The sequence below is a fragment of the Crocodylus porosus genome, unplaced genomic scaffold, assembly GCF_001723895.1.
Source record: "Crocodylus porosus isolate Cpor-Errol unplaced genomic scaffold, CroPor_comp1, whole genome shotgun sequence".
Lineage (NCBI taxonomy): Eukaryota > Metazoa > Chordata > Crocodylia > Crocodylidae > Crocodylus > Crocodylus porosus.
The window spans coordinates 65122773-65148001 of record NW_017728886.1 but is presented as its reverse complement, the minus strand read 5'-3'; the positions used below and the strand labels follow the sequence as shown (position 1 = coordinate 65148001).

The 25229-nt window shown below is 42.2% G+C and overlaps 1 protein-coding gene across 1 annotated transcript in view; it reads right to left on the bottom strand.

Annotated features, from left to right (window-relative positions):
• KCNH8 (potassium voltage-gated channel subfamily H member 8) overlaps positions 1-25229 on the bottom strand; it is a 245275-nt gene that overhangs the window by 107436 nt on the left and 112610 nt on the right. The window contains exon 6 of the mRNA XM_019532738.1: positions 6199-6356. Coding sequence (XP_019388283.1) covers positions 6199-6356 — 158 coding nt within the window. The remainder of the gene's footprint in view (positions 1-6198; positions 6357-25229) is intronic.

Here is a 25229-nt window from a genome sequence, read left to right as displayed (position 1 = left end):
CTCACCTGGCTTCTACCACTTGTACTCCATTTAAATTTCTCTTGCCAAAATTTTTAAAATCCTCCTCTTACCCAAATCACAGAAGCATCCTCCTTCATCTTTCAGAGGCCTTCAACACAGTTGACCATGCCCTTTCCTAGTTTCTGTAACTTCATTGTCTTATGGGTTTCCTCATACATCTGTTATCATTCGTCCAGTCTGTTCTTCAAGACAAATTTCTCATTTGCTCTCTGTTTTCTTAGAGTTCAACAAACTCTATCTTTGGCCCTGTTTACTTCTCTCTATGTACCACATTTATTCGAATACAAGACAACCCCGGCTATAAAATGAGCCCCCAGTAATTAGATTTTATATATGAAAAAAATATAAATTTGTTATACTTGTCTAGGTATAGAATCTAATTATTGGAAGTCTGCCTTAAATTGTCCCCTCCTAGTGCTACAGCAGGGAAAATAAATCTGGGGGAGAGGGAGCAATCAGGTTTCCCCCCAAACTTTCCCCTTCTGCAGCCCCCACCCTTTACTGTCTGTCCCTGCTCTCTCTGAGCACATGGAAGCAAGGAGAAAACCCTGGGTGCACCTACACAAGATGGTTACTGCATAGTAGACTTATTAACTCTGCAGTAAATGTCTCAATGTCTACATATGTGACCCTATTAAGGCTCACAAAACTAATAAACCCCACAGCAGGGTTGTACTTATAAAATACAAGTATAACCCTGCTGCAGAGTATTTTCATGTGCAGTAGCACACATGTAGATGCTATCCCAGCTGGCTGGGACACAGGGTGCTTCAGTGTGGGGCTAGCTGGCAGGCAGCCTCCATGCTGAAGAGCCTCCACATCTCAGTCAGCCACTCTGTAGCACATGGACCTGGTCAGAGTAGCTTGGGCTGACAGGGGATCTGGGGGGTCAGTATGCCAGCCCAGGGCTGCCCCAATCAGGCTCCATGTGCTATGGGCTGGTTGAGGCACGAAGGTGCTGGAGTCTGGAGCTAGCCAGCAGATAGCCCCCACATTGAAGCACCCTCATGCTCTAGGGAGCCACTCCATAGCACATGGAGCCTAGATGGAGCATTCAGTGCAGGGGCTGGAATCCAGCTGGCTGCTGAGGTACAAGGGTGTTTCAGTGGGGGAGAGGGGTGGCCTGTTGGCTAGCCCCATGTGAAACACCCTTGTGCCTCAACTAGTCCCTCCGAAATACATGAAGCCCAGTCAGAGCAGCCCTGGACTGGCAGGCTTCCCCTTCTCCCACCCCCTGGGTCCCCTGCCAGCCTGGCTGCTCCAACCAGACTCCACATGCTGCGCACAAATAAACTCTGGAGCAATACTTTTTGGAGTTTTTTGCTTGATGTGAACAAATATGAATTTACCTCACTCTGGACCAGTAAGTTCCAGAGTTTATTCATGTGCAGTAAATTGCACATGTCAATGTACCCCCTGACCTTGAAATAACATGCCTGTAGTAATCTGCATATAGACAAAGTTGGAGGTAGAGGAATGGTTTAAAGACAGAGATGCTGAAAATATATTCCTAGTGAAAGTGACTTGGGTGGCAGAATGGGAAGAATGGAACTCATACTTTACTGCAAGAGTCAGGAAAGCAAAGGGAGAAGTAGAAAGAGTGAAAAAGGAGAATGGCCAGGAGGAGGTACTGAACACTGTGGCAGACTTCTATGAGGATTTGTACAGAAAGCAGAAAATTGATACAGAGCAGAAAAGGAGGGGTTTGGGAGACATCAAGGAGAAGGTGGAGGATGAAGGGAAGGATGAGTTAGGGGGGAACTAAGGATAAGAGGTAGAAAAGTGTTTGAGAACTTTTAAAGGAGACAAGTCATCAGGAAAGCGTAGACTCCCAGCCAAATTTTACATGAAATTCTGGCCGTGGGTGGGATAGGATTTGTTGAAAGTCTTCAGAGAGACAATGGAAGAAAGAAAGATTGGGGATGGTTTTGCAGACAGAGTAATGGTGCTAGTGTATAAGAAGGGAGACCAAGAATGCCTCAAGAACTGGAGGCTGATCACATTATTGAATACAGATGATAAAATCCAGGCAAAAGTCACAGGGGAGTGAAATGCTCACTGTATATGAATGATATGGGCATCCATTCACAGTGCTGCTGCAAAAATGTTTCTATCCTGCCATGCTGCCTATATCACCTGTCTATATGCATCCTGCAGCTGGTTCCCCTTCTATATCATATAAAACAAAGGCTAGTTGTCTTCATTCTCAAAGACTTTCACAGCCTGTGCCTACTCTAATTGCCTCTTCTTTCATATTAGCAGGTTGTCCTTTCTCTCTGATCATCCAACAGTTAAGGCCTCCATTACCCACTTGTTAGATTTTCAAATGTACAAATTCATTCTCATATACTGCCCACATGCAAAATTCTTTCCAGCCTCTTTCACATCCCTCATTAAAACTCACCTTTGCCATGATACCTACAAAAGCTTAACAATGGTTAGGCTGCTTTTGGTTTGGAACTACAAACTGTAATGCAAACCAATATGATTTCAGTGTTACCTTTTGCTTCCCTACATGCCTCTACTCATTTATGGTCTCTTGCTTTATACTTAAACTGTAAAATTTCTGGAGTTCTTCAGTTCCATTTCTAAAACACCCAGAAGAAAATGGCTCTGGTCCATGCCAAAGGTTCTGAGTCAATACATAGATTAATTAGAAAGATTAATAATAATTACATGTGTGCCTCCAACTGGGTCTCCATGCACTACTGTAATACAAATAAAGGTAATTCATTTGAGCTACAAGCACTTAAATTGAGGTGTAAACATACTATGGTATGGCAAAAGCAATATTTTAGAAAAATAATTAGAAATGATTAGAAAAAAATCTCTGGGCATGTTATACTTGTATAAAATATACTCATTTCCAGATTCTATAGGTCATTTATGTCAAAACTCCAAACTTTGATCCCTTTTTCCAGTGCCACTGGATATTAATAGCAGGTTAAACATTAATAAATTCCTTTTTAATAGGAATAATGGCTATTAGAATGGCTAGAAAAACATTTCATTTTTATTAGGACTAAAAATAACCCATATTTTGAAACCATGCCATCATAATTTGAACATGAGCATAATACATCATGTTTAATTACACTGAATTTTCTCATTAGCCAGTCCAAATGTTTTTCTTCTATTGTGTTCAATCTGTCATTGGAAAACCTCAGATGCAAGCAGGCAGCTTTATTTCCTCTATCATAAATTTAGAAAGACAAAATGAAGAATCAGCACTCAGACTTGTGCCTGGGTAAATCTGCTTTGCCTATAAATACAAGACTAGCTAAATTTCTCCATTTGGGTAATTGATTTAGACTAGCAGGATTAACCTTTTCTTCTGAAATGACAAAGACACAAACCCATGCAATCTGAAATCACAGTAGACTACTGAAGGGAGATAAGGGATCCAATTTGATGTAGCTAAATTTGATATACATTATTGAAGTTTTGCTTGCAGTGAAAGCAGAAGGAAATAACAGGGAATCGTACTAGTCATTTTTTAATGAAAAGATTATCTACAGGGATCTTCATTTGCCTATTCATTACGAAATTACTTTCTGGGTTTGCTTCTCCACTGTTTTGTACTATATGTTGTCATTCACACTAATGGAAATGGAGTACAAATTGATGGAGTACCTTAGTATTGATATAATATTCAAATTTCTAATTTGGCAACATTTTACACCACTTTTTAACAGATGTAAACATCTGTACAGGTGCAAAGCACTGTGGATGCAAAGATGTAACTATAGTTTGTTAAAAGGCATGGCAAGGAGGGCAGATGTATTTTAATCATATTAAAGAATCATAGAAAAGTAGGGCTGGAAAGGACCTCAGGAAGTCATGTCATCCAGTCCCCTGCTCAAAGCAGGATCATATCTATTTAAATGACCCCAGACAAGCATCTGTTTAACCTGCTTAGATTAATAATTTCCAAGGGTGGAGATTTCACAAGCTGTCTAGGTAGTCTGTACCAATGGTTAAACACCCTTATAGTGAGACAGTTCTTCCTAATATCCAATGTAAATTTACCCTAATACAGTTCAAGACTAGTGCTCCTTGTCCTGTCCCCTGCAGTCACAGAGAATAATTTATCTCAATCTTCTTTATAACCATCTTTCAGGTATTGGAAGATTATTATCAATGCCTTCTCTTCTCCCCACAAGTCTTCTCTTGTCCACACTAAATAATCCTAGTTTTTGCAGTCTTTCCTCATAAGGCACATTCCCAAGCCGCTAATTGTTTGTCACTCTTTACTAGACTCTTTTTAATTTGTACACCTTCTATAGGGCATAGATGAACTTTCACTTGGAGTGGTTTCAAAGGCGGGGGGGAAGGTGGGCGGAGAAGAGAGAGCTACTAAGTAATATGCAGCAGTTGTTATCCTCTAAGAGCTAGGTGCTCATGAATCTGTAGCTATTCAAGTGAGCTGTATTTCCCCAGCTTTGACCCAGCTGTATCCAGGGTTAAAGTAGGAGTGTTTTTTCTACATTTATATGGCAACAGGTTAGTGCACACTTAGCACTAGAAGGTAACAAGTGATATTTCAGCTGGGGCAGCAACACCCTTCCCCTTTTGAAATAGCTCCAATTACATTCTTTGTCCACAGACATTTTTATTACTGTGACAATGAGAAAATTTGTTCTTTGATAAAAGTTTTCTCTTTCAGAATCCATGATAAACATTCCCTTCTTCTCAGTGCCATCAGTATTGGTTTGGAAGGAAATAATTTATTCTAGCCATCGTAAGGACAAACAATTGTTTCTTTTTCTTAAAATCTTTGAAGAAAATGATCTGACATGTTTTATTTAAAAAGTTGCAAGGTAGATTTTTTACTGTAAATGGAATGCATTTCCATTTATGTTGGTTAATGCAGTTATAATGTTGGGGCTGGAGACACTAGTATTCCTATAACTGCAAGTGTGTGATGTGAGAACCTGTAAATTATTGACTAACTGGAATTAACAGTTAAAACTTGAGACACGAATAGTTAGATTTCAAATGTGCTAGACAAATGTTAGAGAGGTAACATAATAATAAAATAAATGTCATGAGGTTTGTTAGTTTTGCTCTCAAAATGAGAGGGGTATTTTTTGGTTTTTTTTAGCATTCATGTGAGCAACTTTCATTAATGGTAATGACAGATATGTTTGTCCATTATAGAAAGTACATTATCCCATGAATTGGGAAATGCACAAAATCAAGTCCTCCATTCTAGTTCTCCTCCTACCTGGAAAACCCATAGTAATGAGAAAAAAATCTCTTCCAAAATTGTTCCCAAGTTAGGCTTCCAAGTAGAAGACAAGGAGTGTATGAGCAGGAAGAAATGAAAGCAAATTCTATGGAAGCTCCACCCTCTGCTGAGGAAGTGGCTACATTCATTCAACTTTACCCCTTTCTTATAGGCCTCTCCATCTGGGCAGAACACTCACTGCTCTCAAAGAAATGGGAGATGGATACTGAACATAGAGATTGATGCTCTGAAGAGCATTAAAAGCCTATGGACTCCCGAGTCAATGGAAAATATAGGTTGCCATTGGCTACATATACATTTAAGATATTTTCAGCATGAGTACAGATTCATCCATTGCTGACAATGCTTGCCTGCAATGGATAATTCTGCCAGTGCAGATAACACTACTGAGGCTTTCTGCCAGGCAAGAGCTGAATTTCTAAATTTTAAAATAAACGGGAAGTAAAATTTTGCAAGAGGTGGAGGAGCAATATAGTTTCCTTTATAGATTATGAATACTGGGGGGGCGGGGGGGGTGCAGAGGGGAATAAGCAGAAAGCATCCCTCATTTAACTTCGTCTAACACCTTTAATAACACTTTTCAAGTTCTTCTTTGGCTTCCTAACATTTATTCACTCAGGAAGGAATCCAGTGCACACTTATATTGTCAGAAGACTCTCTGGTTTTGCTTAATAGTTCTCTGTATGGTCTTATCCCCCTTGCACTGAATTATTAGCATCTAATCCCACTACAGCACTACTTAAATCAGTAGGACTACCGTCGAAGTAAGCTGATTCTCAGGAGGATGAAAACTAATAGAAATCCTTGTCAATAGAAAACAAACACATTTAAGTTTTTTGGTTTTTTTAATAGAACAAAAATGTTTATTCACAAAAGTGACCAACTTGAGATAAGTAATATTAAAAATAAAGAAATGTAGTACTCACCACGGAGACATTAAACGCATAAAGGAGATCAAAAGGAAGTGCAGCTATTAAATCAATGATGAACCAGGTAGTTACATAGTGGATACAAATAGATCTCGCTTCGAATATAACTTGGCCAGACTTGCTGACATATGATGTTCGGAAATTTAAAATAATATCTGCTTGACAAAGAGAAGAAACAGAATTAGATACAGCAGTTCCTCTGACAATGGGACTATAATGCCAATCACAGCAGCAAGTATATTTTGTTTATTCCCTGACTGGACACAGAATGAAAATGAGCGAAACCAAAAAGCTACATTGCAGAGGCCTGCTCTGCACATTGCTTGTACCATGCAATTGCCAGATTAATTATGCAACTGATTTAGAGCAGCTAGACATGAAAATTAACAATCACACCATAAAAAGGTTCAACCAACTACAATGTTATTGCTTGAAAATATGTAATAACTTTATAGCTGGTTGCTATTTAGCTTTAATTTACACATATAGCAAGGTCTGGCCCTGCAGCTGGGAGCCCCATCAGCTGACTAGGTTCCCAGCTTCATGGGGGCATCATGTGCAGCCAGGGCTGGAAGCCCTGCAGCTGAGGGAACTCTCAACCCCAGCACTGCTGGGCAGCTGTGCCAGGGCTGTGGGTACAACTATGATCTTCCAGCCCTGGGGATGTGTGGAGCTCTTTCATGCCTGGGAGATGGCAACTGCTGCAGTCTTCCAGCTGTGGTTGTGTATGGAACACCAAGTGGCTTGGAGCCCCATCAGCTGAGTGGGTTCCTAACAGTGGCTCCCAATGCACTGGCAATAAAGTACCACAAGATCTAAAGTGCAATCTCATAATCACTCCTTCTGCCATGCACATGTGGCATGACAGGAGGCACAACTGTGTGGATTGCACATTTTGCCTTTACCTGCATGTGTTGAGGGGCCCTCGGTGTCCATATTTTAAAAAATCTTTACTAAGGTCCTGATCCTGCAAACACTTTGCCTACCTGCTTACTCTCATTGAAGCAGTTACATATGTAATGTTACTCTTACATGCAAGTCTTTAAAGGGAACCTAAATTATTATTTGCATTGATTATAAAGGGAGTTTTGCATGAATAAAAATTAAGAAAATCTTCAAGATCTGAACTTCACATTTGACAGGGGAGCCTCAATGCTTCTCATGTCCCACAAAATGAGGACAATATCCTATTCTTAAGCTATGCACACAGCTCATATTGATATAAGTAAGAACTGCTGCTCCAACCTCTACTGATGTCAAAGGAGCATGGCCATGGATCAAGGGAATTATTTTTAAACCACCAGGAAAGGGTGCAAAAGGGCAATAAAGTTGGATTTACTTCTGTTCATGAAAGCAAAGGGATGCACAATGATGGACACAATAGAGTGCGTAACCTGGCACCATGGAGTTCTGTGAGCTTTTAGAGATCTGAGGGTGAGGGTTATGAGGTTACCAACTAGAAGAGCAAGGATTTACTGTCTCCAGATAGTAAGAAATTCATATCAGAAGCTAGGTTAAGCCTGAACTTTAATGAGATGAGGAGAGCTGATCATGTTCTTTCTGAACACTTAAGAAAGAACTGAGAGCTTTTTCCAACCGGCAGAATTGGTTTTGCCTTTGAACTTTATAGTCTGGATGTATCAGAAAACTTCCTCAAACAAACCCAAGGAAACAAAAGATTGGGCCTGGAACCAACCAAAAATCTGACCCTACCTCCAGGATTCACTATACGCTAACAGTTAGGATATAAAGTTTGAAGTTCCTACCACATTCCTTCGCTGAGACTATCTGTGACTTCAGCCCATCCCATGTCCTCTGTCATTTACCTAGTTTGTGTCTACATACCTTAGTCAGCTTTGGAAGAAACTTCATATTGCTCTATTGTTTTATTGCTCTCATCAGAATAAGCAAAGCAAGCAGCCCAGCTTTGGTGTAAAGGAAAATAAAGCAAGGCTGCCCCTGATGTTTTATTTAGGGCATGATTAACTGGTTAATCATGTCTTAAATAGTAACCTGGTGACACATTCAAGTCAGTTTAAGATGTGATAATACAGTAAATGAGCCACCAAGCTATTCCACATATATTCCACGAAGAACAACCTTTGGTAGCTCATTTGTATCACACCTTAAATTGTACATATCACCTTCCACTGAGTGTCAGAATCCAGCAGGGGGCAGCCCCAGGATCCAGCTGTCTTGACAGCCCAATCCTAGGGTGCCTGGGTGCTGGGACCTGTAAAGACCCGAGCTGGGGTTTTGACAATCAGCTGACTGAGGCCAGGGACCTGACTGGGTCCAGTATCAGAACTTGGTTAGGTCCTCAGACCCAACTGGCAATCAGCTGGTTGTCTGCACTTGGGTTTTAACTTGCAGGTCCAGAGGGAGCCCAGTACCATGATCCCAGATTCCCCCTGCACTGGCAAAATAAGCCATGATAGGGATCAAATCCCTGTTGCCAACGTTGTGTGGCACAGCAGGAGGCACCGTTGTTGGTATTGTGGCTTAGATTCCACTTCACCTTGAATTAAAGGTCTCTTAGAGGCCATTGATAGATAGACACAATGTTGTCATCCCAAACCAGTGGAAAGAAGTAGTAAATACCATAATACTTCTACACTACAAAAATTAAAGCACCTTTATCTGTTCTTTCTCCCACTTACTTGTATATGCTGTGTTTTTCTATTAATTTTTTTATCAATGTCAAATGTTGACTGCTGATGAGTTCTCATTTATTTCCCCACAAGAAGATAGTTAATGCCTATAAGATACTAATAATATCTTCCTGAGAGTTTAAAATATTAACTAACAAAAGACAGTAAATTATCACACTGTAAAAGTACCTAGATTTTTGAATGTCAAGATTTATGGTGTGGCTTTTATAAGAAAGTCAGGCCAGTGCCCCTTTACACAAAAAACAAAAACTTCTGAGCCAAAATAATTATTTTACAGGTGCAAGAAGGACACTAGAAACCCTGAGAATCCAGTACCACCACATGCATACACTGATTACTATCATTATACCATAACCTTCTCTCTTGGGTGAGGGAGTGGGGGTAGGTTATCTGGCTAATGGGAAGTCACTCTTTTAAGGATGCTCCCCACTAAAGTGCCAAGGATTGGCATGGGGGATGGGGACAGGGGACAGAAGAGTCATTTTCTAACCCAATTAGCTGGTTAGTGGAAGTTCAGGGGAACCATTTTCCCTTGTGCATCTTTGGGCGGGTACATAAATCCTGTTCCTTCAACTGGGGCACTCTCCTGTATCCAAATTAGCAGCTCTGATCCTGAAGCATATGATCAAGATTTGGGTCTGTGGTGAGCATTATAGTAATAAACTGATAGACTGGGAAGGAATGTTTTGGCTCAGCTCCAGCGCAGGGTGTAGAAAGGGGTTGCCTTCCTCACAGCAGTGTAGGAAGTCAGGGGCATACATCAAATAAAGATTAAAATTATTACAGCTTAACAGAGAAGCAGGTATACAATGTAAGCAACCAGTAAGAAATCAGAACAGGAGCCCCCAAAGTCTGAAACAACAGGAAATATATATGAAGGGAAAGTAGGTATGTCCCAGGAAAGGGGGCATGCCTCAACAAATAGAGAAAGCCTTGGGGTGCCCATTTGCAGAGGCATGCCCCAAGTGTTGTTTCACAGGATCAGGTCCCTGAAGCCCCTAGAGTGACAGGGGCCTGGCCCTACAAGACAGTGGGTGATGTCTGTTTCACTTAATGAAGGGGATCAGCCGACCTGCTTCATTTAGCAAGATATGGTTACAGCCTGATACACTTATAGTTTCAATCTAAATAAGCATTGTATTTTTTGTCCTGTATGAGGAGGATAACAGATTATTACATCACCCTAGAAAGTATCAAGAGAAAAATTAACTCTTTGAAAGTAACATTGTAACTTCTATTATACCAAGGAGAAAAAGAATAATGAAAAAAATAGCCTGAGCTTGCTTGTTCCCCACTCATATGGGGTTTAGTCCCCCTAAATTGAAAGGGTGGGGGTTTTAACGTTGTGGGTTTTTAATTGTGACCCACCCTTTCAATTTAGGGGCTTCTGTCACAGTGATGGCCTGCTGTCAGCTCCCCCTCCTCCCCCCGCTGTGGACAGCCTCTGCCAGAAAAAAAAAAGGCCCCACTTTCTTTTTTTTTTTCCCGGTGGAGCCTACCTGCCTCTCCTGTGGCCAGGGAGCAAGCTGCCAGTGGGCCCTGAGATGCGGGGGGGGCGCAGTCCTTCCCTCTTCAGAGGTGGTACCCCCTGGGCAGCACCCGACCTTAAGCACTGCACCCAGGCAGTCCTGGAGGGCACCCCCACCATGAAGGGAAGAAATGGGCCCCCCTCCCACAGCTCTGGGCCTGCCGGCAGATTGTGCCCCAGCCACCGGAGAGCCAGGCAGGCTCCACCAGGAAAAAAAAGGGGGCCCCTTGCCACTGTTTCCTCCCTGCTCCCCTTGGCAGAGCCTGCCTGAACAGCCCCTCAGCTGCCGGGGGAGGCAGGGGGCAGTGCTTCCCTCTGTGGTGGTAGCACCATGGGGCTGCTCAGGCAGGGTGCTAGCTGGGCAGGTGCTGCCTCAGCTCACAGGCAGGCAGCTCTCAGCCCCATATAACAGTGCATGGGGTGCTGGAAGCCTCGGCATGTTTGGGAATCTCAACCTTAGTGGGCTTCCAGTGCCCTGTGCACCATTCCTGCCACCTTCTCTGACCATCCAGGAATGGAGTAGCTTGCCCCCAGGGTAGTGTGGGAAGATGGCAGGAGGGTGGCTCGGTATGCTGGCAGCCAGAGAAGGGGGTGGGGATGGTGCACAGGGTGCTGGAACGCCAGACATGTTGTATGCCAGACATGATGTACATGTGCATGTTTTTTTTTTAATCCAGAAAAGTACAATTTGTCCTGATCAAACTAAAATACATTGGAGGTGGTCTAAGTTGCCACACTCAGATACATTTTTACATGGAAAAAATCATGCATGTCATGCAAAAAGTCATGCTATTACATGAGACAAATGACAATTTCTTGTCACTTTGTCACATGTACATGGCCCCACCATCATGTGTACAAGCACCCATATTCTCTACAAAACATGTCTTAAGTAAATGCCAGTAGTTTCTTTTCTCAGCCCTTCCTTTGTTTTGTTTGTATATTTGTTAGTTTGAAGTTTAGCAACTTTCCTGTGCTAATCTCAACATATTACTTAACTCTCCTTTTTAAAGCTCCTTATATCAGCTTTCAATCCAACTTCATATGGTGTGAATGCCGCTTTGTTTGATAATGAAATGCAGGCACAAGAAAGTCAGTGTAAATATAATTTGGGGAAGGAAGTACAATTCTGGGAAAAGAGAAGCAGTTATTGAAACTAGGAAGAAAAACTGTGCAGGAAGAAAAATTTTATCATGTTAATGTGGATGCCTCCTTCAGCCTGAGGTACACTTAATGTATTTTATGCAGCTAGTAACAAAACTTCCTTACAGTTTCTAAATATAATAGATATTAACTTATCTATACCAAAGAGTTCTGCACCAAGTGTGGGACTTCCTTCTGAAGGACAAACACATGTTAATTGCTGACCTAATATTAGAGATTGATTTTGATTCTGTTAATTTTGTTACATGTATTTTTTCTGAGCAGATTTGAGGAACTGACAGTAATTTGTTTTAAAAAAGAAGACTCCCTGAGTGACCAGGGAGCAAGTGAACAGCAAAAAGGGCAGGTTGAACAAGCAGTTCACTGAGAGCAAGAGGATGAAGGGGAAAAAGAAGTGGAGCCAAGCACCAGGAACCAGATCCAGCCCTAGGAAGGTAAGTGAGCCAGGGTGGCCTGTGTGTTGGGCTTGCCAAGTGTTTGTTCGGTGGGCTGTGTGCTTGGGGTATGCTCTGAGCAACTGGGAGTGCTACTAGCTGAGTGATTGCTGCCTGTGTCTGATACCAGCACTACCCAGGGGGCAGAGCTGGGTCCAGCAGGGTATAAAAGGAGATTCCCCTCGAGACCAGGGAATAAGTGAACAGGGACAGGAAACAGGGCAGTTTGCAAGCAGTCACAGGTCAGTTCACTACCTCCCTCTCTGAGGGGGAGCTTTTAAGGTAATTTCTTTCTTAATATTTAGTTTACTTTTATATTTAGTGTAAGCAGCTAAAACTCAGGAGTTAGACCAAGACTTAATCCCCTTGCTTAACTAGAGTCCCGAGTGAGGGGCAGTTCTCTAGGGAGTTTGCCTGGAAACTCTTTCACTTTTCTTCACTGTAAGCTTAGTGAGAGGAAGCAGGGGAAAGGGAACCTTGCAGGACCAAGGAGCGGTGAACAGGACAGCTTACCGGTGAGTTTTCTAGGGAAAGTCTGCTTGGAAAGCAGGAAGAGAGAGGCAGTGAAATTAGAGACTCAAAGAAATGGCTGGAGAATGTTGCAACGTCAGAGCCACTGCCACTGCCAGCACTTCTGCTTGCACCTGTGAGGTGTTTGTCCAGTCAGGACTGATCACCACTGAAGCTTTCATCCAGGTCCTGGTTTGGTGCTGTGGAGACTGCAGCTTGCAGGTTCCTTCCAGTGACAGACAGGAAGGGGAGTGACTGTGATGTGAGTGGTACCTTCTGTTCATGTCCCTCAGGGAGCAGGCAAAAATCTCTGTAAGAGGAGGTGGCAAGGCTCCAAAGCATCCTCTGCTATGAGGACTACTTCAATTTGATGCTGAAAGAGACCTCTAGGACTGTGGAGGAAGAACTGCCAGAGGCAGTATGAGAGAAGGAAAAGGACACAGACTCCCAGGAAGGTGGAAACTGGAAGTTTATGACCTCTGGCAGCAAGCAGAAATCTTCATTTCTACCTGCCACCATTTTTCTGGGGAACATATATAGAGCCCTAGCAACAGAGGAGGAGAAGGGGCACATTTAATTAATGGAGGAGGCCAGGCCAGGCATCCCCAAGTTTGGGAGGATTGAGACCACTGCCACAAAAAGAAAGAGATAGGTGGTGGTGGTTGGAGACTCCCTTTTGAGGGGGATGGAGGCATCCATATGCCCAGATTCAAAATATCACAGGATTATTCAGACTCATCCCACCCTCTGATTACTATACCATGCTGCTTATCCATGTGAGCACCACTGATGTTGTCCGGGAGGACCCTGGGAAAATCAAAAGTGACTACAGGTCTCTGGGTGCAAGGGTGAAGGGAAGGCGGGGCTCAGGTGGCATTTTTCTTAATCCTTCTGGTCCAGGGAAAGGGCCCAGGCGGCAGAGGATGCATCCTTCAGATCAATGCATGGATGCACAGATGGGGTCACCGGCAGGGCTTTGGCTTCTTTGACCATGTGATGTTCTAAGAGTAATGTGGTAGGAAAAGGGAAAAGCTAACAAAGAGGGGAAAGCATCTTCACAGACAGGCTTGCAAATATAGTGAGGGTGGCTTTACGTTAGGTTCTGCAGGGTATGGAGACCAAAGTCCTGATGTAAGTGGGGAAGCAGATGACTTGGAGAAGCACAATCAGGAGGGGATAACAGGAACCTCCCATTCTTCCTCAAAGTACGGCAATCAGCTACCTCAGATGTCTGTACATGAATGCATGGAGCCTGGGAAACAAGCAGGAAGAACTGGAAGTCCTTGCACAGCCATGGAACTAAGACATTCTTGGAATAACAGAGACTTGGTAGGATAGCTTGTATGACTGGAGCACTGTCATGGATGGGTACAAACTGTTCAGGAAAGTCAGACAGTCTGCCACTTTCTCAGAAAAACAGAACAGGATAAATAAATAACAGCTATGACAAAAGTGACAACAGCCAAGATGAAAGTGGCAGCAGCAGGACAATAGGATTTTAAAGATTTAAACACATGCCCATTTGCCCTGCTCTGCAGAGATATCTAAAATGCCTACATCCTAAAATACTGCTTTGCTCTATGCCCATCTTCATTAGAAAGGAGATAGCTTCTGAACTAGAACTTGCTTCTTTCATATCCATGCTCACTAAACAATTACCCTCTTCTGTGAGGAAGTATGACTTCAGTGCAACTGGAAAAAAATGAAAGATGATGGCTACTTTTGTAGAAGGTAGCCTCATTTTCACATGCAAAAATTAAACTGACATTAATATTAACATTAGGTTATGATTCCATTCCCACTGGTTGTAGTGAAAGATGGCAGACATTTTCCTGGGAGGAAATGCATGAGATTATGGGCACCAGTAAGAAAAAACATGAGAATTTTTTCAGGGCTTGATATCACCCCAGACCACAAATTCACAGTATTTATAATGAAATCAAAAGAGATGGCAGCTCTAGGGGTGCAGACAGACTTAACACTTGAACTATTCCAAGAATAGTTGGGAACCAGTTCACAACTATCTCTGTTCACAACTATCTCTGGGCAGAAGTGTCTACATGTACACTACTAACGTTTCTGAGTAAAACAGTCATCTTTTAGGGATTGTGCTGCTGCCAAAATGCACCTGGGGAGCGGGGGCGGTGATAGAATACCCAGAGCATAATGCCTTCCAGGGGTCAGTGCCCAGTTTCCCCAGGATTCCCCTAGTTGTGGAAGAAGACTTGGATTGGAACAGGGGCAAAGTTAAGTGGTTGTCAGGTGCTGGCGGAGCTTCATGACCTCCTGCTTATGGTTCCCAGAGGACTGGGTGCTTCAAGTCCCCTACAAAAACTCCCAAGTTTTTCTAAACCCTGTACTGGGAAGCTACCTTGTAGGATCCAAGGCTGAACTGGGTGGCAGGAGGTGGTAGGAATTGGAGAAGTTGCCAGGGTTTTCTTGTCCCCTGCTTCTGGGCTGTCACTGCTTCCTTCCACCCAAACCAGACCCTATGCCTCTGTTGCTCTGAATGCCTCACCTGTACAGACCATGCCTGTAGTTGCTCTGCATCCCATCAACCTCTGAGTAGTGTTACCCAGACAGGGGGTGATTGGGTATGTGCATGTGCTGGGGCAAAGGAGAAGGTGGTTGGGGACTTTTGGCTCTTCATTCCACAGACTAGTTGCTTTATTACTTCTCAGAGTCTCTGCCTCATGCTGTGGCCTTAAAAGAACTTTCCTTAGAAAGCAGCTCAAGTATCCGCCAGCAATTGCATGGAGATGTGTGTGCAGGGTGGAACCTGCAGGGCAGGGCTGGCTGCAAGACTGCAGTACAGAGGGCAAGGAACAAGAATTAAAGGGCTCATTCACTTCACATTGAATGTGGAATGGACAATCATTCTGTTCTATTAACTGTTCATTGTGCAATGGCTCTATTTCACCACCACCGGCACCCAACAATTGGCAGATGTTTATTTATTACAGACATAAAACCCATCCACCACAATCAGGGGCCATACAACCCTCATAGCAACTGGCTACCTACCTGCACCGCAAACAAGCCTGATACCCCTGCCAAGGGTTCCTACTAGGGAAGTGAAATGGACTTGAAGGCTTTCTGCTTTTCCAACCCTGCAGACTGTGGTCTCTAAAGGCAATAGATCTTTGATCAGGAGAGTCTTGGCTGCATCTGAGAGCAGCCCCATTGTCCTGCATGGGTTTGGGTGGGTAAAGAGCAGTGTAGTTTGGGATGCCTGGAGGACTGACCAGATGCTAGGTTTGGAGTGCTCTGTACATAACATAGAGCTCTTTCTCAAAACACTGGCTCAAAACAGTACATGATTGTCCCGGTGTGCTTTTGAAATGTTCCAGGAAGTTTAAACTGGTCTTAAGCACCATGCGCATCTAGACTCTTGGGGTTTAAAGTATATGTAGAATGTTCTAAGTATTAAGTCTGTAAGTGTCCTAGGGGTAAAGTAAGATTTGAGAACTGGGAGCCACAAACAGATTTTCCTTTGGGCTTCCACCTATAACAGAGTCTTCCTCTTATTAAGATACCAGGCTTTCATTTCCTGGTCTTAAGTTTGCTAATTACTAGAAGATCTTAAGTGAATAAGACATATATAGAGGAAACTAGCAACACTTAATCTCACAAAACTAACTACTTTGGGACAAATCATATCTGGACCTGAAACCTCATTCTGATTTGTTTAAAATGGAACCTACACCTAAATTTATCAACTGATAAAACATGACTCCTGGGTGTACAACTTTTCATTACTCAGTCTTCTGGTTGTGTTTACCACACATTTGTCTAAAATTTACATGATGTTAAACCAAGAACCTAAGAAACTAAAAAATAGTGAGAAGACAACGTATTTCACCAAGGAAAAAAAAAAAATCTCCTTTGACTGATTTCACAAATAACAACATAAAAACAGGTTTAGTCATTTTCATTTTCCACTGCAATTTAGCATTTATACAGTGTCCAGCACAGCAGACATGAACCATAAGTGGCAACAGCTAAAATTATCTCAGTGTTCTCAAAACTGTACGTTTACATGGTTATACACTTCTATCGTGTCTGTATTTAAAGTTCCTCAAAATAGAGTGTGATTTAACCACAAGTGTCTTAGCCTTAGGTATTAGCTATTCTTATCCTAACAACCCAAATGGATTTCTGGTAACACATTCCTTAAGCATAATTATTCCACACTCCCAAGAAAGCAAAATAACCTCCTGAGATGTTTAGTTAATAGGAAATAGTCAGCCCCCACACACTTTTATAGACCTTTCAGTGAAAGCAGAGACCAAAAAAACCCCCCAAAAACAAAACCCAGAAAACGCCCCCAGTTCTCATGACATATCTGCATCTCTTTTTTTGTAACTATGGGCCTGTAAGTCATGGAACAGATCACACATATCTCTATATACAGTCAGAATAAAATAAAATTCTTCAATTCCTAAATAAGTCAAAGACCATAGTCTTTTTATTTATTTGTTTTTAAACGCTTTATGAAAGAGAACACAGTGGAATGGATAATGTTGATATAAAATAGAAGCAGTACAAAGCATTTTGTGGCATACAGAGAGTAGGACCATCACCTATTTCTAATTTTCTGATGTGATCCTTCTAAGAAATCATGATTTCAAGATCACGGAGTACAGACATGAACTAGCAAGAGCTTCATTAGATTCATCCTGGAAACAAACAGCATCCGTAACACTGCTGCTTACACTAAAATGTTATGATTCAGTCCATGCAGAGACCCTCTATCAGGTAGTCACTAGGGCTGTGCAAAACTTCGGTTCCTGATTTGATTTGGTGGCCGAATCTCCAAATCTAAATAGAATCAGGAGACCCTTTAATCTCTCCAGATCAAATCAGAACCCTCCTAAATGATTTGGACAGATTTGGAAAGAATCAATGATTCTGATATAGACAGAGCTATAATGTGTTTTCTACTTACCTCAAGGTACCAGGCAGCTTGTAAATGCTGAGATGCTGGGGCAGATGGAGCATCTCACAGAAGCGTGGGAGGCTCCTTGGTGCTCTTGGCAGTGGACCCTGGAAGCACTTTCAGATCCACTGGGAGCATTCAGGGGGCCCCCTTGTGCCCCTCCCCCCCCAGCTTGGCAACTGCTGCCTCCTGGGTTTGGAGGGGTACCCAGGTTTCCACCACGGCTGATCACCAAGCCAGAGGGGCATTGGGGGGGGTAGGGGGGCACATGCTTGGCGGTGGACCTGGAAGTGGCCTGGAAGTTCTTCCAGTCACTTTCCAGGTTCACCACAGAGCACGTGGGAGGGCCTCCCACGGTCCTGTGGCATGCTTCATCTGCCCCAGCATCACAGCATTCATAAGCTGCGCCTGGTACCTTGAGCTATGTAGAAAAAACATTTAAAGCTGTGTCTATGGATGAATGGCCGATTCTCTGAATCAGCATTGAATCTTCAGATTCAGATTTATCCAAATCAAATCAGGGACAGTGATCTGAATCAATTAATCGAATCACTGTCCCCAATTCAGGCCGAACCTGAATCCGAATTGAATATGGCCCATTTTGCACACCCTAGCAGTTACCCAGCTGTTATAATTGGATCTAGCCTTTGGATCATACAGGCAGCTGTCAAAGATGTCTGGGTTTGGATCAAAGCACAATCACTGTTTCCATTTCAAGCCTGCAAGGCACATTCCTATAGCACACATCTAGAATTCATTCTGGGCATCTGAGACCCTAGAGTTGACTATGTAACAGGTTATTCAAGAAGAACAACTTTTGCAAAAGACACTCTCAGACACCTACTACATTTTTAGACAGCATTACAGAGTTAGAAATCTAGATAAAAGACCTGAACTGCAATTCTTTCCCCTCAGAGCCCGAACGACTTATAAGAGATCTGAAAGATTTGATTAGGGCCCTTCTGGTCCCTTCTGCCTTCCTCCAGCAAAATCTTTCTGTTCTTGCAATAAAATGGCTTCTTGCATGCAGAATTCCCATTTTTATTAACACAATCTTCAGCCCAAGCATAAAAATCCAGCATAAAACCATGCTAGGTTTACGTGCACAATGTTTTTGCTTCAGTACAGGTGGTAAAACAGATGAGATTTAGCAGTTCAATCCTTGGCTGCTATGTGAAGGATTCTTTTTGTATTCCTACTTTTCTTAGCCTTGTTACGTATTCTATACATACAATAACATGTATCACTTCAAACTGTCTCTCAAAACAGAACACATATTGAGGAGAGATATAAAATAGAGGGACATAATGTACGTCACAATCTTAACTGAAGCTCACAAAACAAAATGAAATCCATAGACTGACAGAAGAAAGGAAGAAACTAAGAGCCTTGTTACATGTTGCACTTTGAGCTAAAAATCGTCTCTGTCCCCCACTTGCACAGCTATGACTTGTCACTGGACAGCAGGCAAGCAGGGGACAAACTAGGAGCTATAGTTGTGAGTTGCCAATAGAGGGCTCTTGAGTCAGGACATACTTCTATCCCTGCTTTAAGTGTGGGTGTGAGAGATGGGTTGGAGTGGGGGGAGCATGAAGCTGGGTAGCGGAGACAATAGGATGGGGGTGAGTAATGAAATGGGAGGTGGGAAGTAAATGGGGGTGAGGGAAGGATGGTGAAATGAAGGAAGTCAACCATGGAAGGAAACAATAAAAATAACTGAAAACAAAAATAAATTAAAAAGAAACAATGAACAAATAAATTAAAGAAAGTCTTACATTTTTTAAAAAATTGGGATTGTGGTGTGGGAGGTACTGGTTATGTGTCCTGTGGTGGCTTGGAGATGGAAGTGATGAAGGAAGTCACTTTACAGGAAGCTACTACCCCTGACCTTTGAAGGAAACCCTAGTTCATGGGCACACAGTCCTGCCCCCTACCTTATTTCCTCCACCTGGACCCATCTGTGCCATGTGACCTGGTTAGCTAGTGTGCACTCTGCAGGCTGCGAGTATGGGGTCGCTCATCTCCAGGTGGGAAGGTCAAACCCCCAGAGGTAGGACAGGGAGCTGGCTTGGTGGGCAATAAAGCTCAGGGAATGGAAAGTTTGTCCACATAGAACAGGGGAAAGGGACACTGCATCCTGGAACACTGGAGGACTGCAACTTGGGTGGCTTCTCACTGGGGCATGGTCACACATTAATGGAACACAAGCTGGGTAACACAGATCAGAGAGAAACCTGTGCTGGAGTGATATAACTTTAAGATGCCTAAAGTGTGCTTAAAACTAGTTTCAGGTGTTGTGTAAACAATCCAGGGGTTAAGAGGGCCAGGAGCCACCAAAAATTAACATGCAACAAAGCCTTAAGGAATGTTTCATGCAGAAAGTTAACAGCGAAATTCTCAACAAAAGCCAGAGCCACCAAAACCCATCTCCCTCAGAGAGAAAAGCCATACAGTTCCTATGATTCAACAACATAACAGAAATCAAAACCAGCACACAAAGGAGGGGCTATTGTTATTTTTCACCATCAAGAACTATTGTTATTCTTAACCATCAAGTCTACATCAATGACCACTGCCAGACGAGCGAAGATGTATGGTATTTTGAAAAAAACCCAAGCCAAAAAAAAGCTTGGCTGGCCAGAGCAACATTCCTGCTGCCAGCCAAGTTCCCAGCTGAACGAGTGTCATGGTTGCAGCCCCCCAGAACCCCAGGTAAGGCTGCTGGGGCCAACACAGTTGCTGGCACCAGCCTCCCCTATCCCACTTAAGGTAACCTGCCACGCACCACAGCACATGTAGTATTGGCGTTCCCTAGGGACAAGCAGCAGTGGAACAAGGCATGACGCTGCTACTTGTCCCTGGGAAAACAAACATCTGCACTCATCTGGATGTGGCCGTTGAGGCTAACAGACAACCTCTGACACAAAACATGATAAAGAACTCAGGGGAGAACCCCACACCAATATTAGCTCAGGAAGTGGAAAATATTATCAAATCCTTTCTGTAGCAGCTTCAGGAAAAACTACTTCCACTAATCCCCTACTTTCCTACCCCAGGAATATTTTATATTCTCCCAAATATTCACAAAAAGGTAGCTCTAGCAGCCCTATTATATCTAACAACAGTACCTTCACTGAAGAGGTATTGGCATCCATAAAACTAGCATGAAGCCACTTGTCATGCAAAGAGTAAGTTTTCAGCAAGATTCTACAAGGTACAATGGACTTCTTCAACAAAGTCCACATTATCAACCACCTCCCTAAAAAGGCCATATATTCAACCATGGCTGTCACCAGCCTGTATACTACTATCCCACACCATGAAGGCACAACTTAAATACCTTAAATACCTACAAGAACATGGACTACATTCAGATTTGCAACCACAACGTATTTCACAAATCATCCATTTCATCCTCACCGACAACATTCTCACTTCCAATAATGGGCACTTTCTCCAACCAAGGTCATAGCTATGGGTAGAAAGGTGGCTCCCCAACGTGTTAGCCTCTTCATGAGCAACCCTACACTGTACCTGCATTACATAGCTGACATTTTTATCATCTGGGATGAACATGTGGGACTTGCTTATTGACTTCCATTACAGTTTAAACAACTACCACGCTCCAATCAAATTACCTCTAGAATACTCCTACAGTAACATTAACTTTCTAAATACTATGATCCACAGCCAGGACGGTACTTTACAATCTGCTATACAAAAAAAATAATGGATCAACATGGATCAACATGATGAATGCATGGATCAACACATTTATACCAACATAACCAGCAATCATCCCCAAAACACAAAAAAAGTTATGATCTACATTCAGGCCCCCAGAATACTAGTGACACCCATCTCACCAAATACAAGACCATCTTTACCCAGCAAGCACACTCCAGCAGGGATATAGACCATATCTTTGAAAGAATCATTCAAATATCTTAACAGCAATTAGCTGTACCACAGATGCACAAAAAAGGTAACCCTGACAGACCCATCATATTTAACAGTGTTACAAAAAGAATATACCCACTGACTGCACACCTTAGTTGCCACCTCCAATCTTATGCTCAGCCCAGAAAGAAGGATAATCAAACAATTACAGCCTATATACTCAAAAAAGACCAAACCATGTGAACAACATTCCTTGATCCTCTTCTCCTGGCCTTCACACAGCCCCTCTTCCCTGCCACCCCCCCCGGAACCTTGCCTACTCCATTTTTGGAAACAAACCATTGGCAAACAGGCATCTAATGGGTCCCAGCCTTGCCTCAACAATAAATACAAGACTTGTCAACTCATTTCTACAACCACAACAATCACCACTCCCCACAATAAAACCATCAGAATCCTTGGATCATGCACATCTCTCTCCCAGAATGTAGTATACCTCATCCAGTGCACCAAATACCCCTTTGGTAACTGCAAATGAAACCAGGCAACAAGTACACACCAGAATGAATGATCACCCCCCAAAAAAGATATAAACACTAGAAGACAGGGAATATATTCTGTTGAACATAAGAGGGCAGGCAGGAGGTGATTTATTCTGTACACACACACACACACACACACACACACACTTATTTATTTACAGAATAAATCGCCTCCTGCCTGACCTCTTATGTTCAATGGAATTTTACAACAAAACACCTTCAAAAGACAAGCCTGGGAATAAAAAAGCATTAGCCTGTTGGACATGAAGACCCAGGAATTTAAAATAACAATGAATTCATGGTCTATTACAAAAAGACATACAAAAAACTAGACCTCTTGGTTCCAAAATGATACCTTTTATTAGACCAACTGGTAAATGGCAAGAAAAAAGTGCCCTTTTCTGCAGGCTTTTGGGATCCGAGTCCCTTCATCAGGCTCTGGGAAAGTATAGATGGTAGAAGATGGTAAATTACAATCTACTTGGCACTCACTATAATCTCTGACCTTCACAAGTGATAAAAACCCTCCAGAACGACCCTGCTCTCCACTCATCAGGTGTTTATTGCATCTCTCCTGTCTGTTGACTACCTGATAATTTCTTGTATATCTTGTTTTTACTTACATATGCAGTTTTTTACAACCTTTGTTTCATCTGTTGCTTAGCTCTGCTATGCCTGCTTCTTTCTCAGGGACCATGAGAAGGGTACTGTGATACTCAAAAGCTTGTCTAAATCTAACCCAAGCATGCAATTGAACCAATAAAAGATATCACCGACAAAAAATGTACCTGCTTCCCATAGACTGACAGATATTATCCCCATCTATTCTTAACTTAATTCTTCTTAATTTATCACCATCTATTCTTAACTTTTAAAGCGCTTCCCAGAATCTCCTTGCTCTTTTGGCTTCAGAAACAACCTTCCCTTGTAAATATTTTTAGTATTCCCAACTTTTTAAAACCCATGAATATACAGTAATATTTGACACTAATGATAAATAGAAGACCTATCAACTTATCTCTATTGCTACACTCTAATGATAAAACTTAAACTGCAGACCAGGGCAGATAAGCTAAACCTCTTTATCTACTGAAACAGTAACTACACAATTGGCTAAACTTTTCTAGGCAGAGTTTTCTTCACTTTAGGGATAAATTTTTCATATGTACCTAAGGATTAGATCCTCAAAAGGATTTAAATACCTAACTCTTTTTCAGGTTAATCTGATGATGCTATTTTCACCATCTGTTCTTAACTTTTTAAGTGATTCCCAGAATCTCTTTCCTCTTTCAGCTTCAGAGAGCAAAGTTCCTTGAGATAGCAAGGTTGCTTCATGACACAGATGAACCATTATACTAAACTGATCCAGAGAAATAAATAATATATACAATAATGTTTTAAAGTTGGTATATACAAAGGGCTTTTTCCCCAAGGCTGAGGAAAAATGTGCACGAAAATGAGGAGGTTCTTTAAAAAGTTTATTAGCTAAAAACCCATGATTCACAGCCAAACAAAAATAACTTGGGTAAAAACTCATTTTGATTCAATGGCAAAATCAATGTCACAGTTGAAAATAAAAAAGTAATTTACAACAAATGGAAAAAAGGAAAACATGGCTATAAAATACATTAGAAGTTATTACGTGTAGAGGAGAGGGTGCTAAAATTCTGTTGAGGAAAATGTTAAGACCAATTATAGAAATAGCAGGTGTAATTCAGGTGTATATATAGTGATAGGGTATTGGGAAATTGGGAAGAGGCATAAACATTATATGAAGACTGGAGAAAATGGCTTAAGTGATGTAATAAGTATGATTTAATTAATTTTAAGAGATTTAAGGAATCCTATCTACTTAGCTTATCCAATAGAAGGTGACTTGATTCAAACGTGGCTAAAGGGCAGAGAAAGGCACAGCAAGAACTACGCAATTCTTGAAAACTTAAGGCAAGCAAACTCAAATCAGTAATAAAAAAACCTTCTGCCTTCAAAGGTGATTAATACTGAAAGAATCTACCCAGAGGAACAAGGGATTCTTCTTCTTTCAGTGTCTTCAGTTTAAGATGGATGCCCTGAAACAAAAACTCAGATACGCGGGATCAACAAAGGGGTACATGGATGAAATATAATGGCCTGTGATACACAAGTCAAAACAGATGATCTATTGGTCCTTCTGGCCTTAAACAGTGTCTTAAAGTGACTGATGCCATATACAAAAGTGCACCTACTGAAATATAGTTTATATAAACTTGAGCGCCAACAGCAAGAAGTAAGAACCTCCTACATTTCTGTACCCATACCAACTTAAGGACGTGTAAGATGGCCCAAATTGCAAAATATAAACCCTAATGACCTAATGATACATAAAATATATTTAAAAACTCTTTAGTGAATATTTTATATTCCAAAGCCCGGAATCTGGGTCATAAACATAATGGAGCACCAGTAAACAACAATGATAAGTGAACGCCTCTATTTCATTGGAGATGATTAACAGGAAAGACTATTAACAGGAGAATGCTGAGAGAGTCATGACATGCTCATGCATACTGTTGTCAGTAGGTCACTTAACTGATGAAAAACTGGGTTTTTTTCCAGCCACAACCCCACAACATGATAAGCACAGACAGATTAATGTACTAGCTTGGAACCCCACATACAACAGTAAATTCAGCAATTCATCCATGTTACACATGGTAGGCCAGGGCATTAACTATCTAAGGGTAGAAACAGACATCATTTTTCATTCCCTTTGTGCCACCATAAAAATATTTGTGGTGACACAGAGGCCAAGCTAACAGATGTCCATGCAATAAGCCTTGCTGTGCCATAATAGTGGCTGCAAGAAAGTTGGTATCAAGCTGTGCCCCTATTTAGCACCGCATGTCTGTTTACTTTACAGCGCAAAAGCATGGGCAACTCGGAGCTACCCGTGCTCCCCAGTTATGCCAGGCAGGTGCTCTAGGGGCTTGAGGGGCCCAATCCTATGTACACTAGGAATTCCCAGACGGGATCCTGGGGGCATGTCTCAGTAAGCGGGGAAAGTTGGGGTTTCCCTGCTTACTGAGATACATGTCAGAGATCCCAGGGGTGTATCTTTAAGTGGGGAAAGCTGGGCAGGTGCTTTCATGGTTTACAGGGCCTGATACTGCCTGGGTGCAAAGGACTGGGCCCCTCAAGCTCTGGGAGAACACATTGCCTATCATTCTGCAGCATCAATGCGGAAGGGAACAGGTGATGTGCATTTCACACAAAGAAACAGATCAACTGTGCTGGAATGCAGCCTGGCATATCTGATTCATTTCGTTTGGTAGCATCTATTTCTACCCTAAAACACTTTCT